The sequence below is a fragment of the Podarcis vaucheri genome, assembly GCF_965113315.1.
Source record: "Podarcis vaucheri genome assembly, chromosome: 18".
Classification (NCBI taxonomy): domain Eukaryota; kingdom Metazoa; phylum Chordata; class Lepidosauria; order Squamata; family Lacertidae; genus Podarcis; species Podarcis vaucheri.
The window spans coordinates 3,412,556-3,432,333 of record NC_138756.1 but is presented as its reverse complement, the minus strand read 5'-3'; the positions used below and the strand labels follow the sequence as shown (position 1 = coordinate 3,432,333).

The 19,778-nt window shown below is 50.6% G+C and overlaps 1 protein-coding gene and 1 long non-coding RNA gene across 2 annotated transcripts in view; both read left to right on the top strand.

Moving 5' to 3' along the window:
• Positions 1-19,778, top strand: part of LOC309523108 — a 152,692-nt gene that overhangs the window by 34,548 nt on the left and 98,366 nt on the right. The gene's annotated exons all lie outside the window — the stretch shown is intronic.
• COMP (cartilage oligomeric matrix protein) overlaps positions 1-19,778 on the top strand; it is a 54,319-nt gene that overhangs the window by 16,697 nt on the left and 17,844 nt on the right. Inside the window, exons 3-9 of the mRNA XM_082206343.1 lie at positions 9,912-9,963; positions 11,106-11,278; positions 12,562-12,699; positions 14,819-14,896; positions 16,435-16,593; positions 17,738-17,842; positions 18,695-18,802. Of these exons, the coding sequence (XP_082062469.1) occupies positions 9,912-9,963; positions 11,106-11,278; positions 12,562-12,699; positions 14,819-14,896; positions 16,435-16,593; positions 17,738-17,842; positions 18,695-18,802 (813 nt within the window). The remainder of the gene's footprint in view (positions 1-9,911; positions 9,964-11,105; positions 11,279-12,561; positions 12,700-14,818; positions 14,897-16,434; positions 16,594-17,737; positions 17,843-18,694; positions 18,803-19,778) is intronic.

Genomic DNA, 19,778 nt, shown 5'->3' with positions numbered 1-19,778 from the left:
CAACGTCGGCGACCGCGAGGAGGAAGACTCGGAGGTCTTCAGTTGGCGGCCAACCACGGGGAGCGAACTGTATCCGGCATTCCCTCCCGTGATGATGGAGCACCCAGCACCCACACCTGAAAGCGGGGAGGGGGGAAGGGGGGGCTTCGAGGGGGGGATGGATGTCAGGGGTTCAGGAGCAGAGACGCAGAGAAGGGAGGAAGCAGAGAGCGAGGGGGAGGAATCCGAAGGGAAAATGAGTGATGATGACGACCCGAGATCTCCAAGCCTAAGCAGTGAGTCAGAGGACTCCCAAAAGGGAGCCCCAGTGAGCAGAGCAAGGGGGGGATCCGGGGGGACACCCCAGGAGGAAGGGAACAGAGGAGATTCAGAGAGTAGCAGCTGGAAGTCGGGACCCACGCTCATAACTGAGGGCGGCAGCAGCTGGAAGTCGGGACCCACGCTCAAGACTGAGAGCAGCAGGGAGGAAGGTAGCCAGGCATCGGGTTCCGGAGGCTGTCAGCAGGAGGGAGGGCACGAGTCAGGGGTGGTCACGCCCTCCTCAGAGAGCGAGGCAACGGTTAAGAGGAAAGTAGAGAGTTGGGCACGCGCGCCAAGTTCAAATGCAGCGGAAGCTGGAGCAGTAAGCAGCCCGGAGAGTGAGCCAGGTCCCAAAGCCCGCCGCAAGGAGGCAGAAGGATCAGGGGGGTCAGCGTCAGAGGAGAGTAGAAGGGAGGAGGCCCAGGGGGGCAGAAGGACCCAGAGACGTAGGGAGAGGCGAAGGAGGTGGAGCAAGGCTAGGGTATTAAGCTGGTGTGCAAGAGGCGGGGACTCAGACGGGTCTTCGCCGACCTAGGGCAGAAGGTGTAGAGCTGCACGCTGCAGTTCGGAAATGAAACCTGTAACTTAATAAAGACTCTTATAAAGTGAACGCTGGCGGACTTGGTCCTATGTGAGCTGGGACTGGGTGGCAGCTCTGACAGTAAGACCCGTCTCTTAAAAGCTTCGGACACCTGATATCTCGCAGCGGAGAGAGAGGCAGCTGGAGGAGGGGATCGGTGTTTGGGAGCAAGCTCACGACGGTTAGCAGAGATGACGGAAGCAGAGAAAGTTGCAGCGCTGCAACAGGCAGTTACCCAATTGAACGCGGAGGTACTGGCATCCAAGAAGAGGGAGGAGGATGCGGCAGCCGCCTACAGAGATCTCCACGCCAGGTTTGAAGCATGGGTTAAACACGGGCAGCCAGGACCCAGACCGGAGGGGGTTGGGTTGGCACGGAGAGCAGGAGGGCTTGTGGCTCACTTCGATGGGAATTTACAACAGTACCCCAATTTTCGAGCAGACGTAATGTGCGCACTGCAACTGCTGGCAAAAGACTTTAGAGATGAGGAAGAGAAAGTGGGGTTCATACTATCCCATTTGCATGGGGATGCTAAAGCGTGGCTACGCAATTTGTGGAGGGATAAAGATCCGGCGCTTCAGAATGCAGATGCCTTTATCAAAGCGATGGATGCGTGTTTTTTGTCTACTATTGATGTGGATCTTGCCCGACGGGAGATTCATGGACTGAAACAAGGGAGGGCAAGCGTCCGGCAGTACCACGCCCGCTTTTTTGCGCTGGTCAGTGCCTTAGAGTGGGACCGGGATTCGCCCCCTGTCAGAGACCTGTTCTGGGAGGGTCTAAGCTCAGCGGTCAAGGATGAAATTGCAAGGGGGGAGAGGCCCCGAAGCACGCAGGAGGTGGTCCAAAGGGCGCTGACTGTGGGGGTGAGGCTGGAAGAACGTCCCTGGTGCAGAGATGAAGGACGTGGAGGGCGCGAAGCAGCGAGAAGTTTCTCTTTCGTTCCAAGAGGAGCAGCGCGTGCGCAATCCACACCTCCGCCAGGAGGGGGAGGGGAACCGATGGAGGTTGGAGGTGCAAGGGCTCAGTCAGCAGCCAGAGCCCTAGCACCAACAGCAGTGAAAGCGAAGCCTCCTAGAGGGAACAGGAAGTGTTACATCTGCGAGGATCCAGGCCATTTGGCGAAAGAGTGTCCCCGGAGGCTCCACAAGCACACTGCAGCCTCAGCAATGGTGACTGCAGCAACGCAGCAAGGAGAACCACAGCAGGGAAACGACGATGTCTGGCTGGAGACAGAGGCACTGGGGCCCAGCCAGACGCATCAGTGAAGCAGTCCCCAGCGATCTTGCAACCCACGGACCCCCTCCCACCCAAACCAGTAGTGCAGCTCACAGCATCTCTCCAGCTACCCGATGGCGTCACTATCGAAGTACCGCTTTCTGTGGATTCTGGAAGCAACGCAGACTTTATAGCGCAGGATTTTGTGGAGCAGCACGCTATACAGCTACTGCCTGCCACTCTGCCCCTGCAAGTCGTCACAGTGGATGGCAGAGAGTTGCTAGGGGGGCAGGTGGTGAAGCAAACGCCACCGATGGTGATGCGCCTTGGCAACCACAGGGAAGTCATCAGTTTTAATGTCACCCAACTGTCGGACACGCCCATTGTGTTGGGCATGAGTTGGCTGGACAGGCACAGTCCGACACTGGCTTGGTACCAGAGACAGCTGATCTTCGGCTCCTCTTATTGCGCAGAACACTGCATCCTGCCCAGACAGGAGGGAGAGGAGGAGGAATCACAACTGCAGTTGGGAACGTTGCAAGCAGTCCCCCACAAATACGCAGACTTTCTGGAGGTCTTCTGCGAGAAAGAGGCTGACAAGCTACCACCGCACAGGCAATATGACTGCAAGATTGACCTCCTACCAGGGGCGACGCTGCCGAAAGGGAAGCTGTATTCCATGTCTGAGGACGAATTACAGGAACTCAAACAGTTCATAGATCACAATTTGCAGCGCGGTTTCATCCGGGAGTCCAGGGCAGTAGGGGGCAGTCCTGTTTTCTTCGTGAAGAAGAAGGACACGCCCCAGAAAAGACTGGTGGTGGATTTTCGCCTCTTAAACAAGATGACCAAGCCTTCTGATTTCCCCATGCCCAGGATTGACGACCTGCTAGCGACGGTGCGCAAGGGACGCGTGTTCACCAAGTTGGACCTGCGAGGTGCGTACAATCTCATCCGCATGAGGGAGGGCGATGAGTGGAAGACAGCCATGTTCACGCCTCTGGGCACCTACGAATACAGAGTGATGCCGTTTGGATTGCAAAACGGTTCTCACTGTTTCCAAGCTTTCATGCATCATGTGTTGGCGGGACTCCTTTACAAGAAGTGCGTCTGCTTTCTGGATGACATCCTGATATTCTCCGACTCGCAGCAAGCCCATGACCAAGATGTTCGGGAGGTGCTGAAGAGGCTGCAGCAGCATAGACTGTACGCCAAACTGGAGAAGTGCCAGTTCGACACGACGGAGGTGGATTTCTTGGGTTACAAGTTGTCGGACAAGGGGCTAGCCATGGACAGCGCCAAGGTTCGTGCGGTGTTGGATTGGAAGAGCCCGCGCAATCGGAAGGAGGTCCAGCGGTTTGTCGGCTTCGCCAACTTCTATCGCAAGTTTATCAAGGGGTTCGCGATGCAGACGGCGGCCATTACGGACACGCTAAGCTCCAAGAAAAAGAAATTCATCTGGACGGAGCAGGCGGAGCAGTCCTTTCAGGCACTCAAGCGTCTCTTCGCGTCGGAAGAGCAACTGCTGCATATCGACCCCAGCAAACCGATGCGGGTAGAGACAGACGCGTCCGATAGAGCAGTGGGAGCTGTCCTGCTGCAAAGGGACCCACAGGGGGTCTGGAGGCCGGGAGCGTTCTACTCCAGAAAGCTCAGCAAGTCGGAGCAGAACTACACCATCTGGGACAGGGAGTTGCTGGCCATTCATGCAGCTTTCAAGGCGTGGAGGCACTTCCTGATCGGCGCCAAGCACACGGTGCAGGTCTGCACGGATCACAAGAATCTGGAGCACTGGCGCACGGCTCAGTTCCTGAACCAGAGGCAGATACGTTGGGCGGAGTTCTTTGCTGACTTCAATTTCCGAATAGAGTACGTCCCAGGCGACACCAACGTCATGGCGGATGCACTGTCCCGCAAACCGCAATACCTCGAAGAGGCGACGCCAGCGGCAGCCATGCACATCTTCGCGCCAACAGCGTGGGCGTGCGCTTCAGCCACAGTAGACCTGGATGCGGTGCGGCGGGCGTTGCAGGACGACTCCTTCGCGCGGGCGAAGATGGCAGAGGTGCACAAGGGCACGGCGAAGGGCGACGAGTTCCAGATACGAGACGGCTTGCTCTTACGTAAAGGGGCCATCTACGTGCCGGGAGACGAACTTCGCGCCAGGGTACTGCAGCAGCTGCACGACGCACCCACGGCCGGGCACTTTGGCACGGAAAAAACGGTGGAATTAGTCGCAAGGGACTTTTGGTGGCCCAGACTGAGAGGGGAAGTCGCGGACTACGTTGCGAGGTGCGACACCTGCCAGAGGGCCAAACCGGTGCACAAACCACCGGCGGGACTGCTGGAACCGCTGCAAACGCCGTTTGAACCGTGGGAGAGAGTGGCCCTGGACTTTGTTACGGATCTACCCAGCTCGAGAGGCAAGACAGCTGTACTAGTGGTGGTGGACTTGTTCACCAAGATGGCACATTTCATTCCGTGTGCGAAGGTGGCCACGGCGGAACAAACCGCCAAACTGTTCATAGATCACGTGTTCAAAGTGCATGGTCTGCCGCGGTCTATCCTGTCCGACCGCGGGCGCCAGTTCGTCTCGAATTTCTGGCAGAAGCTGATGAGTTTTCTAAATGTCAAGGTCGATCTGGCATCAGCAAGACACCCGCAGACCAACGGGCAAGCAGAGAGGGTCAATGCCATCATGCAGCAGTACCTGAGATGCTATGCCAATCAACAACCTGCGACCTGGGTGGATTACCTGCCGCTCGCCGAGTTCGCTTACAACAACACGAAGCACGTGTCCACAGGGGTGACGCCGTTCTTCGCCAACAATGGGAGGAATCCCAGAACCTTCCCGGGACGGGAGAGAGTGGGGGACGGAGAACCACAGACGGCGGACGCGTTCGCGTCAGAGTTGCAGGCGGTACACGATCAACTCAGACGGCAGCTGGAGCTAGCTAAGCACGCCTACAAGGTGCAAGCTGACAAGCACAGGCGGGTTGGCGAAGAGATCCGAGTGGGAGACTGGGTCTGGTTGGCAGCCCACGCAGTGCCGACCAGGTCACTAGCCAAGAAGAAGTTGGGGCACAAGCAAATTGGTCCGTACCAAGTCGAAGCACAGATCAACCCGGTAGCCTTCCGACTGGTGCTGCCGGAGGGTTCCAGAATGCATCCGGTGTTCCACAGGTCGGTGCTCACTCCCTACAAGGCACCTCACAGATTCCAGGAGCCAGGGACGGCACCGAGTCCGTTCCGGGAGCGGACGGAGACGCGAGGGGTGACGCAGCAAGACCCCATCAACGAGGTCACGGAGATTTTGGACTCCAGATGGGGGGAAGAGGGAGTCGAATACCTCCTAGCCAGAGAGGGCACCCGGGCCAGCGCCAATAGCTGGGTGCCAGACTACGCTTTGGAGGAACCCCTGCTCAAGGACGAGTTTCATGCCCTTTTCCCACACAGACCCATGCCAGCGAGCTTCTTCGACGACTGGCTGTTCACGCCCACACTTTCTTCCAGCACGTTCCATGGATTCGACTCGGACGGGGAACCCGCACTGAGCACCCGTTCCCCAGAAGGATCGCCGGCGGGTTCGGCGTCAGACACCTCGTATTGGTGGGACGATCGACCGGAGGAGCAATGGCGCCGGAAGTGGCTGGAGATGCCAGGTCGAGCGACCGACGCAGAGACTGACATGGACGTGTTCGGGGAGGACCTTGGGTTCGAGCACGGCGGTACAGAGATGGAAGCGGAACAGGTCAACGTCGGCGACCGCGAGGAGGAAGACTCGGAGGTCTTCAGTTGGCGGCCAACCACGGGGAGCGAACTGTATCCGGCATTCCCTCCCGTGATGATGGAGCACCCAGCACCCACACCTGAAAGCGGGGAGGGGGGAAGGGGGGGCTTCGAGGGGGGGATGGATGTCAGGGGTTCAGGAGCAGAGACGCAGAGAAGGGAGGAAGCAGAGAGCGAGGGGGAGGAATCCGAAGGGAAAATGAGTGATGATGACGACCCGAGATCTCCAAGCCTAAGCAGTGAGTCAGAGGACTCCCAAAAGGGAGCCCCAGTGAGCAGAGCAAGGGGGGGATCCGGGGGGACACCCCAGGAGGAAGGGAACAGAGGAGATTCAGAGAGTAGCAGCTGGAAGTCGGGACCCACGCTCATAACTGAGGGCGGCAGCAGCTGGAAGTCGGGACCCACGCTCAAGACTGAGAGCAGCAGGGAGGAAGGTAGCCAGGCATCGGGTTCCGGAGGCTGTCAGCAGGAGGGAGGGCACGAGTCAGGGGTGGTCACGCCCTCCTCAGAGAGCGAGGCAACGGTTAAGAGGAAAGTAGAGAGTTGGGCGCGCGCGCCAAGTTCAAATGCAGCGGAAGCTGGAGCAGTAAGCAGCCCGGAGAGTGAGCCAGGTCCCAAAGCCCGCCGCAAGGAGGCAGAAGGATCAGGGGGGTCAGCGTCAGAGGAGAGTAGAAGGGAGGAGGCCCAGGGGGGCAGAAGGACCCAGAGACGTAGGGAGAGGCGAAGGAGGTGGAGCAAGGCTAGGGTATTAAGCTGGTGTGCAAGAGGCGGGGACTCAGACGGGTCTTCGCCGACCTAGGGCAGAAGGTGTAGAGCTGCACGCTGCAGTTCGGAAATGAAACCTGTAACTTAATAAAGACTCTTATAAAGTGAACGCTGGCGGACTTGGTCCTATGTGAGCTGGGACTGGGTGGCAGCTCTGACAGTATGTATACACATATTGACATCCTTCCTTTGTTCTAAGGCCTCGAAATTTTTACTCTTTCTAAATTGTTGTGTCTAATGTAGATTAGCTCTATCTTTATACTTTTTGCACCATTTTTCTCTTTCTTTAACCCTGCAAAGCTTCATTCATTACATACCGATAGGCTTACTCTAGAGCAATGTTTTTTTATATACTCTTTAGCACATCGCCGTTCTTTTAATAATTTTTGGTCCGATTGGACCATAAACTTAGCAGTTTCTATTGCCTGGAGTTAAAATTTGGATTTTCAGTGTCACGGAAGGGCAGACCAGAATAATCCCCCACCCACATCAGCCCAGGTGAATTATTCAATGCATTTGCTACCCACACCCAGTTCGTTCTTCTTTTCATTTACACAAAGACACACACCCCCAAATTAATTTCCCAACCCTCCTTGCTTCAGATCAGTTCAATTCCCCTTCATCACATGTGCTTGCCCATTCCAATAAATCATTTCTACATAAAGTCATCTTAATTTATTCCCGCCCATCACGTTCATTAATATCATACCCATTAAACCCAGACCAACCCTCTCCAAAAATCCACTACACTTGAGGAAGACGAGGGGCTTATGGCAACTTATGGGCCCAGCTCTAACAATTAATTTGGCACGTTGTCGCTGTCAGTCGAGCTTCCACCATCAGGAGCAGCTTACCTTCAACTAGAAGCATATTACAGGGGTTAGTTTTCTTTATTGTGCTGTTGGGTGGGGGACATCATGGTTGCTCACTGTTGGGTCTAGTTTGATATCACAAACCAGTTCCCTTGCTCCTTCTGCCTTGCCATTTCTTTTCTTTTTTTAATAATAAATTTTATTAGCATTTTCCACACAACAACAACAAGAAAAATACACAAAACCCAAAAACCAGCATACAAAAAAACCCCACAAATCCATATCATACAAGTTAATAATATAAACACTAAAAATAAAAACAAACATTGACTTCCACCAATCCCACAGCACCTCCTTTACCTCTCATTGTGTCTTCCTGTTTTCCTGTTTTCCTGATCCTCTCTATCCCAGCATCTAGATATAAATCCCTCTTTCTTATCCTTTCACTTCACAAGGTTATTCCTATGCTCTGCCATTTCTGAATTTAAAAAAAGAGGAACTTTTCACAAGCTCTTGCGCTGCTCTCTTCTAACTGCACACCTATCCATCTTCAGCCTCTGCCCTTTCGAAATATACGTTTTCAAAAGGGGGCACATCTCCAAAATAAGGTCGCGCATGCCCTTGTCACTTTGAGGTTGGGTGGTGTTTGTCAGTTTCTCCTGAAGTATACAAACCATCCAACCACAAAATGCAAAAAGAAATTAAAATAAATAAAAAATCTGGCAGTGGAAGCTAAAACCACCACAGGTCCCTTTAGGTCTGCTCTGCCCAGGTTTACAGGAAGGTCTGGGTTAGATTAAAGCTTCTTTAAAAACCGCAACACCTTGGCAACTGTTTAATTGCGAGCTGGAAAGCAAACAGTGACCCTCCAGCCTTGTGCCGGATGAGGTGATTACCTCAAGTAGACCTTCTTCTGTTCCCCGGCTGGGGTAGTTCTTCCTGACTTTGAGGCTAAATCCAGATGGGAACGAGGTCCAGACTTTATCTACCAATAGTCCTACAGATAGTCCCTCGTTTTTCTCAGGAACGGCCCTAGGGAACTCAAAACGGCACACACTAGGCAATACATTAATTGGCATTTGGCCTCATTACCTGCACCCTGGGCAAAAAGCAAGGGGGAAACTAGGCTTTATTTCGCGCAGATCAAAGACCCAGATTGGCACCCTGCATGCACATTTGCGTACACACACACAGAGAGAGACACGCAATCAGGTTGGGAGCCTCAATGGCGCCCCTCTGGAAGTTTCATCCAGGGCAAAAAAAACCCAACAACTGGCCCCCTGCCCCTGTAGCTAAAGGTAAAGGTAAAGGGACCCCTGACCATTAGGTCCAGTCGTGGCTGACTCTGGGGTTGCGGCGCTCATCTCGCTTTATTGGCCGAGGGAGCCAGCGTACAGCTTCCAGGTCATGCGGCCAGCAGGACTAAGCCACTTCTGACGAACCAGAGCAGCACATGGAAACGTCGTTTACCTTCCTGCCGGAGTGGTACCTATTTATCTACTCACGCTGGTGTGCTTTTGAACTGCTAGGTTGGCAGGAGCAGGGACCGAGCAACGGGAGCTCACCCCGTCATGGGGATTCGAACCGCTAACCTTCTGATCAGCAAGCCCAAGAGGCTCAGTGCTTTAGACCACAGCGCCACCGTCCCTATTAGTAACACAACACACACTTGGAGAAACAGATGGAAATCTTCGGAGAGACTTATTAGTGTGAAGTTTAAATTCAATTTTACTACAACCCATCTGGTTGGGTTGCCCACCTAAAATGTTAGGATCCTCCATACTGCATGTCTGGATTTCATCAGGACTGTTTCCAAACTTGATGCAACAACCATCATGTTGCATTTTGTTACTTCTGTGGACTATATTTTTTGTTTCTTTCAAAAAGTTAATAAAAGCTTTTATAAAATAGGACTAACTTAGCCAGTTAGCCCCGGTGATCCTTTAATGTTTATTGGATGGATTTCCCCCCCAAATTGATTTTTGAATTCTGAATTTATTGTTATTCACGTTTTATGCTCTATTTATGCTGTTTTTTGTTGCATCAATTAAGTGTTTTAAATTTGTTGTTAGCCGCCCTGAGCCCGGTTTTTTGAACTGGGAAGGGTGGGGTATAATTATTATTATTATTATTATTATTATTATTATTATTATTATTTATTATTATTATTAGCAACAACCACCCTACAAGGTTGGGACAGAACAATATTGAGAGCAACTTTTGCAAAGTGCTTTCTTTTGTTCCAGGAGGTTCAGAAGAAGAAATACCTCAGAAATAATTTTTCTCAGAAGCATGTCGCCTGGGACATTTCAGCTCGGCTCTGCTTTTGTATACTTGGCCTTTGGGTCGGAAACTGAGCTTTCCTCCCCCACCCCCCCCACCCCCCCACCCCCAGTCACCAAGGAAGGGGCTGTAAACTGGTGTTTATTTTCACCATTGTTTTGCAGATCAAGGAGCTCACCTTCTTGAAGAACACGGTGATGGAGTGTGATGCTTGTGGTAAGTCTGTGTCCAAGGTATCTCCATACAGACCCCTTTCTTGGAAGAGTTTAAAATGAGATGCATTCCTTAAAAGCTAGCAGTTGGAGTGAATGGCGCTTTGTGCATGCCCAGAGGCATCCTGGCCCCCAGGCGTCCCCTCCTGCAAAAGAGGGAGAGGACCATAAAGTCCTTATTGCAACCAGATTTCATCTCACCTGCCAGGTGCAACCAGCCAGCCGTAAGGGGCCAGAGCACTGCCGCCTGAGCGCACCACCCAAGGCGTGGCCCCTAATCGCCTAATAGCGCATGCCTGGGTGTGCACTGCAATTTCTGCCTGGCTGCAGCTGAAGAACAACCAGCCCGGCCTTTCTCCCGCTCCCTTGCTCCCTGGCAACCCACTAATGGCAGCTGCTAGTCCTGCTCCAGCACATAGCAACTCTGAGCATCAATCTCGTCCAATCCCCTGCAAGGCAGAAATAATGTGCAGCTGCCCCATGTGGGGATCGAACCTGCAACCTTGGTATAATCAGCACCACACGGGTAAAGGGACCCCTGACCGTTAGTTCCAGTCGTGGCCGACTCTGGGGATGCGGCGCTCATCTCGCTTTACAGGCCAAGGGAGCCAACGTTTGTCCGCAGACAGTTTTTCTGGGTCATGTGGCCAGCATGCTTAAACTGCTTCTGGCGAACCAGAGCAGTGCACAGAAATGCCGTTTACCTTCCCGCTGGAGTGGTACCTATTTATCTACTTGCACTTTGACATGCTTTCGAACTGCTAGGTGGGCAGGAGCAGGGACCGAGCAACGGGAGCTCACCCCGTCGTGGGGCTTCGAACCACCGACCTTCTGATCGGCAAGCCCTAGGCTCTGTGATTAGATAAAGGTTCCCTGGATGGTTAAGTCCAGTCAAAGGGGTTAATGGGGTTGCGGCGCTCATCTCGCTTCAGGCCATGGCTGTTTCAAGTGGCGCCATAATGCTTTAAATGTCTGGTGTTAACGTGGTTTGAGACGAAGGAAGGGGAATATGGCAGCCAGCTGGCTGTGAGGGAGAGGGCAGACAGGAGGGAGATGACTGTGGCTGGTGGGGCAGTGCCCCATTCGCCCCTAACAGACCGGCCTCCAGTGGGGGCAGCCCAACACCTTTGTTTCCTTGTCTTCCAGGGATCGGTACAGGAGCGACTGGCCCCGGCATCAGCGTGGCGGCTCTTAATCGCTGCTACCCGAATCCTTGCTTCCCCGGCGTCACATGCACAAACACCCCCACCGGCTTCCGCTGTGGGGCCTGTCCTCTGGGCTACACGGGCAACGGGACCCACTGCACCGACATCGACGAGGTCAGGAGGTTCCGCCTTTCCTTCTGCGTAAAAGATGGGAGGCAGGAGAAAGCCATAGATCTCTTCTGTTTTTGTTTTTCAATTTTTTTTTTACTGGTTTTCCAATTTATAACATACAAAAAACATCAAAAACAAACAAATAGGCAAACATTTATCCTTGCTAGAATGATTCCACTTTTGTTAACATTGTTGAATGACTTCCTCGAATCCCCCTAGCTGAGTTTCCCTATACTCCACTGTAACAGTTTTCCAAAACTATTTTCCCATAAAATTTACTTAGTCAATTTACATCTTTCTTTCTTCTCATTTTAACATTAACGTAAAGGCAATTCCAAACCTATTATTCCAAGTAGAACGGCTTCTGGTTTCTTAATAAATGTATATTTCAACATTTTTTTCGATTCATTATAAATCTTTTCCCAGAAGTCTTTCACTTTGGGGCAGGTCCACCACCCCATAGATCTCTTCTGAATCTTTTTTCCTCAACTGGCTTGGGGGTGGAGGGGAAGCACTAAGATTGGCTTGGGTTCCCCTGCCCCGCAAACGCACACAGTTCTTCGCAGAGCAAAAAGATTGGGCCCCCCACCCCCATTCCAAATTGTCTACTTTCCGTGTGAAGGCCGGTGTTCCAGAACCCCAAAGAATTATGGGAGGTGTTCATGATTCACACAATGGGGTAGGCATGTTGGACAAGCTTACTGGCCTCATTTTCACCTTGCTCCAACTAAGAATGTGACTGTGGGGGAAGGACCCGATCCAAAAAGGTTGCCATGGGAGGGGGTAGCAGAGCAATGGAGGGAATGCAAGCCAGTGTCCCAAATGGTGTTACCAGAACCGCAAACACACACACACCCGTTTGAAAGCCACTGTTATAGCGATGCTATAAAGGTTAAGGGACCCCTGATTAGATCCAGTCGTGGCCGACTCTGGGGTTGCGGCGCTCATCTCGCTTTATTGGCCGAGGGAGCCAGCGTACAGCTTCCGGGTCATGTGGCCAGCATGACTGAGCCGCTTCTGGTGAACCAGAGCAGCGCACGGAAACGCCATTTACCTTCCCGCTGGAGCGGTACCTATTTATCTACTTGCACTTTGATGTGCTTTCGAACTGCTAGGTTGGCAGGAGCAGGGACCGAGCAACGGGAGCTCACCCTGTCGCGGGGATTCGAACCGCCAACCTTCTGATTCGCAAGTCCTAGGCTCTGGGGTTTAACCCACAGCGCCACCTGTGTCCCTTAGCGATGCTCTAATCATGCACAAATAAGCGAAACCTTTTCTCATTGCAGTGTGCAGCGAACCCCTGCTTCCCCAGAGTCCAGTGTGTCAACACAGCCCCCGGCTTCCACTGCAACCCCTGTCCTACTGGCTACACTGGTCCCATACTGGAAGGAGTCGGTCTGGCTTTCGCCAGGGCAAACAAACAGGTAACCCCTCAGAGAGTAGGGTCTTCTGCCCTCTGATGGGGGGGGTGAGCACAGCTGCGGAAAGAGAAGGGGGGTGGACCAGGGTTCTTCCCAGTTTTCCATTTCTTTGCCATTCCTTGAAGTCAGGGGCCAGGCAGCCTGTTTATGCTCCCAAGGCCTGCTGCACGTAGGAGGGCTGATAGGAACAGGATGGAAGAAGGCATTACCTGATGTTCCGCCCAACATCCTGTTTCTCTTCTGCTGCGGTTCGTCTCCCGCCCAAGGCCATGTCATCCGCCTCTCTTGTCTTCTCTGGTGAAATTATGTAGCCTACAATCCATTTTGTAAATTAAACCATAATGGGTTTAACAACAGGTGGAGACGAATCAGCGTATAGAGGGGAGGTCCAAAAAATATCTTCATGGTGCCTAGGGAACAACTTGCACATTAATATCAGCAAGACAAAGGAGATGGTGTTGGAATTTCAGAGGAAGAGAGGAGAACTAGCCCCGCTGTACATCGGGGAGGGCTGTGTGGAGAGAGTCTCTTCCTAGGAGTTTATCTCAGTGAAGACCTTACTTGGAAAATAAACACAACCCAGGTGGTTAAGAAAGCCCAACAGAGGCTCCATCTCCTCAGAGTATTGCGAAAGAAGGATGTCAATCAACATTTGATGACCTCCTTCTACCTGTCCACAATAGGAAGTGTCCTTTGCTATTGCATCACAGTGTGGGATGCTGGTTTGACATCAACTGATAGGAAGTGCCTACAGAGGGTGGCAAATACAGCACAAGATATTATGGGCTGTCCCATGAATCGGCTGGATGAAATAGCAGAAGAACCGGCACTTTCTTGATCTCCTGCCCTCGGGCAGAAGATATAGAAGCAGGATTAGTCGCACCAACAGGGTAAAGAACAGCTTCTATCCATAGGCTGTTAGGCTGCTGAATGAAAAGATAACAACAGGGCAACTGACTTTCGGGTTTGGTGGGTGTGCGTCCGTAAACGAGGGGAATTAAGACTAAGAGAGCTGAGTGGCGGGTGCTCGTGTAATCTCGCAGTATACAAGTTGTACAAGTGACAATAAAGTACCGGTATTTCAATTTCAATTCAATTTTTTAAAAAATTCAATTTGCCATTGCATTATTCCAACCCCATTCATTTCAATGAGAATGGAGATGGGTGTATGTCATCGTTACGAATCATTTGTGAACTGACAGCAGAAAACAACAGCAAGTACCATACAGTATTTGCCAGTTACAGGTAGGTAGCCGTGTTGGTCTGCCATAGTCAAAATAAAAAAATTCCTTCCAGTAGCACCTTAAAGACCAACTAAGTTAGTTCTTGGTATGAGCTTCCGTGTGCATGCACACTTATCTGAAGTATTATCTGAAGTATATGAAGGTATCTGAAGAAGTGTGCATGCACACGAAAGCTCATACCAAGAACTAACTTAGTTGGTCTTTAAGGTGCTACTGGAAGGAATTTTTTTATTTTGAGTATTTGCCAGGTTGGTTTTGGTTCCGGGGTGAATAAATGGATACCAGCAATTTCTGCTCCTGTTTCCATTTTTGAAGCTGTGCTGCTGAGCAGATGGAGGGCACTACTGTGGTTGCAGGATACCAGCAGCAGGCTGGAAGGGTCCTGTCTCTGGGTCATAGTCCTGGCAGTGCCTCTATACAAGGCCGCTCAGATGCAAGCATACCTCTGGGCCATCTTCACCCAGGGTCTTCACCCTAGAACTTGGTCCAATTACTTACTGAAGCCCTTTTGGTGTGCAGAGTGAGCAGCGCTTAAGCTGGCAAATCTCCCTTAGAGAGCAGACTTTACCTATTGCGGTCACACATGCAGAGATGCAAGGAAGGAGTTGCTTATTGCAGGCGAAGTCTCTGTTTCGTCGTGGGGCTATTGATCCTCCCAAATACTTGACCACCCAAAAATGCCTTTGAAACAGCAAAAAGGTCTTGCGGCACCTCTGAGGACAAAGAGATTTATTGCTGCAGAAACTCAGGCCCCGTCCCAGAAGCTTATGACATAATAAACGTGTCGGCCCTTAAAGTTGCCACAGCAGGACACTCCGCTGGGTTTTGCCACCAGGTAAACAGGCACCAATCTCCCCTCTCTGCTCTTTCCTGCGCAGGTCTGCAATGATGTCAACGAGTGCGAGACAGGGATGGGCAGATCCTGTGTCCCCAACTCCATCTGCATCAACACTCGGGTAATTATTGGCAGTTGCCTCAGACCAGACCTTCCTTCTGTCCCGCCGCAAAAGGCAACCGCTGCCCCTCCTTTCAACAAAAGCAGAAGCAGCTCAAGATGTTAGATTCCTGACTAATGTATTTTAGTTTCGCTGCAGACAATTATCCCGAGAAAGCCTCTCACCTGGCTCTGTCTATCCATTTAAATTATGCCAGGTGTTAAGTTGTGGGCGAACATATCAGACGACACAGCGATTCTTCCAAAGCAGCTCTTTATTTGTAAGCTGGAACAGAACTGATCTGAGGAGCTCAGTCAGCCTGCTTATATAGAGCTCCAGAACAATGTAACTGTCGCCATTTTCTAAAACTATCCAATCACTGAACGCCACTTGCGATCCTTCATTTGCATAGAAACTATCCAATCACTGAACGTCACTTTCGATCCTTCATTTGCATAACTATCTACAGTAACCCCCTGCTGGCCCAGGGTGAGAACTTCAGTACATAACACCAGGTAACAGCCGGATGCATCAACAGTTGCTTGTTCATCTTTAGAGGTGCAAATAGCACCCACCTTCGGGTTCTCAGACCACCGAAAGCAAAGCAAAGACCTGCATTTGCACACTGAGAATCCCGTTGAAAGCAAGACGAATCACACGGTGTGATAGGAATTTTGAGGTCTTAGATATATGTTAAATGTTCATAAGTGTACCAACCAAGCACGTACATAGATCAGCACAGGAAGACCGACCTGGAACCATTTTTTATTCCCAAACTGACCAAATGTTTTCTCTGCAAGGTCAAAGGAAAATGGAAAGGCCTCCCCATTGTCTTTTCCTTCACAAATCCTGTCTTAAGGGCACATTTGAGATATGAATAGGGTGTGAGCCTGTGACCTGGCTCAGGAACTAAGTATTTATCATTGCAAAACACTGTCCAGGCTCCCCAGGCAATCCAGTCAAGTGACCATTAAACAGGTAACCAGTCAGACGAGATAAACAACGCACTCAGATTTCTGCTGTAGACCGCCTTTTCTGTGATGTAGGTATGATGTATCTGGGGTGGTGGTCTTGGGTTACACCCCTTCTGTGATGTATGTATGATGTATGGAGGGGTGGTCTGGAGCTCCAGGGCAGGGAATTTAAATTGTCTATATAAGGGCGGGCACACCTTTGTTCGGGGTCCTCCTCCAACCTCCTGCGTGTGAGGGGAGCACCCTATTGCAACAGATCAATAAAGACCAGGCTTCCTAGCTGCTTTGCTTCTCAATATTCTCTGGTTGGTCTCTGTTATTCTCTCCTACCAGTAGGGAACCTACGTAAGGACTCTATATGGGCTCTTGGATACCCCATAAGGGGAAAAGGGCAGATTTTTTTATTACAACAATGGTACACAACGGCCTGTGTTTCCCAAAAGCAAGGCTGTCCCAAGATCGGTGGAAGGGAAAGAGAAAAGCACCACGAAACAGCAGGGCAGGTTTCACACACCCATCCTTTCGGCTGCTGGGCCATCCCTGCAAATGCCCCACTGCAAACCACACCATTTCTTCTCCCTGCAGGGCTCCTACAAGTGTGGGGCGTGCAAGCCTGGCTTCACAGGGGACCAGGTTTCCGGCTGCCGCAGCAAGATGGAGAGAAGGTGTCCCAACGGAGATCTCAGCCCGTGCCACGAGAAAGCGGACTGCATTGTGGAACGCGATGGAACGCTCAGCTGCGTGGTGAGTTCAAAGCCTCCTTTGGGCTCCTCCTCCTCTTCACATCCCTCCCTAAGCATCTCCAGATCTAGCCAAAGGGGAAGCTGCAAAGTTCTGCAGACTAGAGGAGATTGAGATGGCTGGTGTGTTTTTCTCCCCCGGCTCACCCTTAGAAATGTGAATTTCAGGTTTCTGCACGTCCAGAATAAACAGAAAAGCGAATACTCCATCCAAAACTATTTCTAAATATTTCCCTCACCAAATTGGGGGGGGGGGTTTCGCTGATTCAAAAGAACAACAAAATAGGCCTGTTCTAAAACTGATGCTTTAAGGTTCAGAATGTATGGGTCATTTTTTGCAATTAGAACAGCACAGTTTCCTACAGCTCAAAGCCTTTGTTTTGTTTGGTCTCTGTTGCCCCCTAGTGGCCAGACATGTGCACCTCCAGAAATTAATACCCTCCCTTCGCTCACCCCTTAATCTGCGTTGATTTAAGGGGAGACCTTTCTGCAGGCCCCTGCAGCACTGAACCTTTCTGTTCTTGTTGCTGTGCGTGAAAATGCATTGTGTTGATTCAAAACCGCACTGTTTCAGGAAATTGCTTGCAAAAAAAAAATGTGCATAAGGCAAAGTTAAAGGACGCACGGCGACTTTAACGGAGAACAAGTTTTTAAAATAATAATAATAAACGCATGAATTGGAAGAGCCGCAAAAAGACTTCATTGAGCACATGGATTGATAATATGGACAGATTAGCTACATACGAACAAACTGCATGTCTACGCAAATTAGGAATGGATAAATATGAAGAAATCTGGAAGGAATATTTAAGCGATATGGCGGACAGTGGTGGGAAGTAGGGGGAGGAGAGAGAGGTGGCGAAATATTGTTAAAAAGGCGTAGCCATAGGTATATCAGTATTCGAATCTGAATTGTCAAATTGTGTTATTAGTGTTATTACAGTTTTTGTTGTCTGTGTCTTTTGCGGTTGTTGTCTGTATTGAAAAAATGATTAAATAAATTTAATAATAATAATAATAATAATAATAATAATAATAATAATAATAAAGAATGTGTGCAGAAGTGTGGTGAAGACGAGAAAAGTGAGGAACCTATGTTAACAGGTCTGCCTTCCTTGGTTAATGCTTGTACCGCTCTCTGCTTCCAGTGCATCGTTGGGTGGGCTGGTAATGGCTTTATCTGCGGCAAAGACACCGACATTGACGGCTTTCCCGACGAGAAGCTTCGCTGCACAGACAAGAAGTGCCGCAAGGTAAGAGACTCTCAGGGCCCAAGGCCCTCTCCACCCTGGACTATGCCTCTCCTTGTCTGAGCGCAGCTTAGGCAGATTTAAGAGTTCCATTCCTTTTACTCTTGTAAAAGGGTAAAGGAGTATTGGGAAATGATCCATAATGAATTGAAAAAAATGTTTAAAAGTGCTTCCCCCCCCAAAAAAAAGAACCCCCAGAGTCCTTTCTGTTGGGGATTATTCAGACTGAAATTCCCAATTCAGAAATGGTTATTTATGTCTGCCACTACTGCGGCCCATGTTTTGTTAGCCCAAAAATGGAAAATGAGTGAGGTCCCAACCGAAGAAGAGTGGCAACTTAAGTTGACAGAATACAGCGCAGCTTGCAGGCTTAACGTATAGAATAAGAGAACGAGAAGAACGCACGTTTAGAGAAGACTGGAAAACGTTTCTTGAATGTATGGGAAATAACTGTGTACAGCTGAAAACGCTGGCAGCATTAAGATAAATTCAGCAGTGTAAATAAGTTTTTGATGGGTGTAATAATGGAATACTGAATGGTATAGTTTTTTAAAAAAATACTCAGGGATTTATGATTTGTAAAATGAGCCATGGAAAGAGAAGAAGGGAAGTCACTGATATCTTAAGGATGTAAAAATGAGTACTATATATATATATATATATATGAATGAGTTGGATTCCAAGTTAAGGGAAGTCTGTGAAACAGAGGAAAAACACAGAGGAACACCACCTTGTTGGTCAAAGAAAGGGAAAGGATGTAAGCCCTTCTTTTCATGCAGAAGGTCCTGGCTGGCAGTTCCCCGTAAGGCACGCCCACAAACACCTTAAAAGCCTAACTGCTGTCTCCCTTTCCAGGATAACTGTGTGACTGTCCCCAACTCCGGGCAAGAGGATGCGGACAGAGATGGAATAGGAGACGCCTGCGATGACGATGCCGACGGCGATGGGATAATAAACACAGAGGTTCGAACTCCTGTCTTGGGTGCATGTCAAGTAGACAAGCGCTGTTCCGTTTTTTGCTTTCAGGACCAAGGAAAGCTGTCCTTTCCCTGTCGAACACAACAGAGCGGGCAGTTTCCAATAAGCAACGCGATTGCACGTGCGTGTTAAAATCAGAAACCTTGTTGTTGGTGAAGGCTGCTGGGAATGGTAGTTGTGTGAAGGGCGAACTAGGTGGGGGGGGGAGGTGTGCTTTAAATGTATGGTGTTTTTTATGAAGCTTGGATTGTTGAGTAGCCTCCAGCGAAGTTCTGCTCAGGCTAAACCCTCTGAAATTAACGCTTGGAGGAAGGATAAAGGAAGGCGAATGCTGCCTGCACAAGAGACGTACGTTTCCGAGCACAATTCAAAGTGTTGGTGCTGACCTTTAAAGCCCTAAACGGCCTCGGTCCAGTATACCTGAAGGAGCGTCTCCACCCCCATCGTTCTACCCAGACACTGAGGTCCAGCGCCGAGGGCCTTCTGGCGGTTCCCTCATTGCGAGAAGCAAAGCTACAGGGAACCAGCCAGAGGGCCTTCTTGGTGGTGGCACCCGCCCTGTGGAACGCCCTCCCACCAGATGTCAAAGAGATAAACTACCAGACTTTTAGAAGACATCTGAAGGCAGCCCTGTTTCGGGAAGCTTTTAATGTTTAACAGACCACTGTATTTCAATACTTTGTTGGAAGCCGCCCAGGGTGGCTGGAGAAACCCAGATAGATGGGCGGGATATAAATAATAATACAGTGGTACCTCAGGTTACATACGCTTCAGGTTACAGACGCTTCAGGTTACAGACTCCGCTAACCCAGAAATAGTGCTTCAGGTTAAGAACTTTGCTTCAGGATGAGAACAGAAATTGTGCTCCGGTGGCACGGCAGCAGCAGGAGGCCCCATTAGCTAAAGTGGTGCTTCAGGTTAAGAACAGTTTCAGCATAAGAATGGACCTCCAGAATGAATT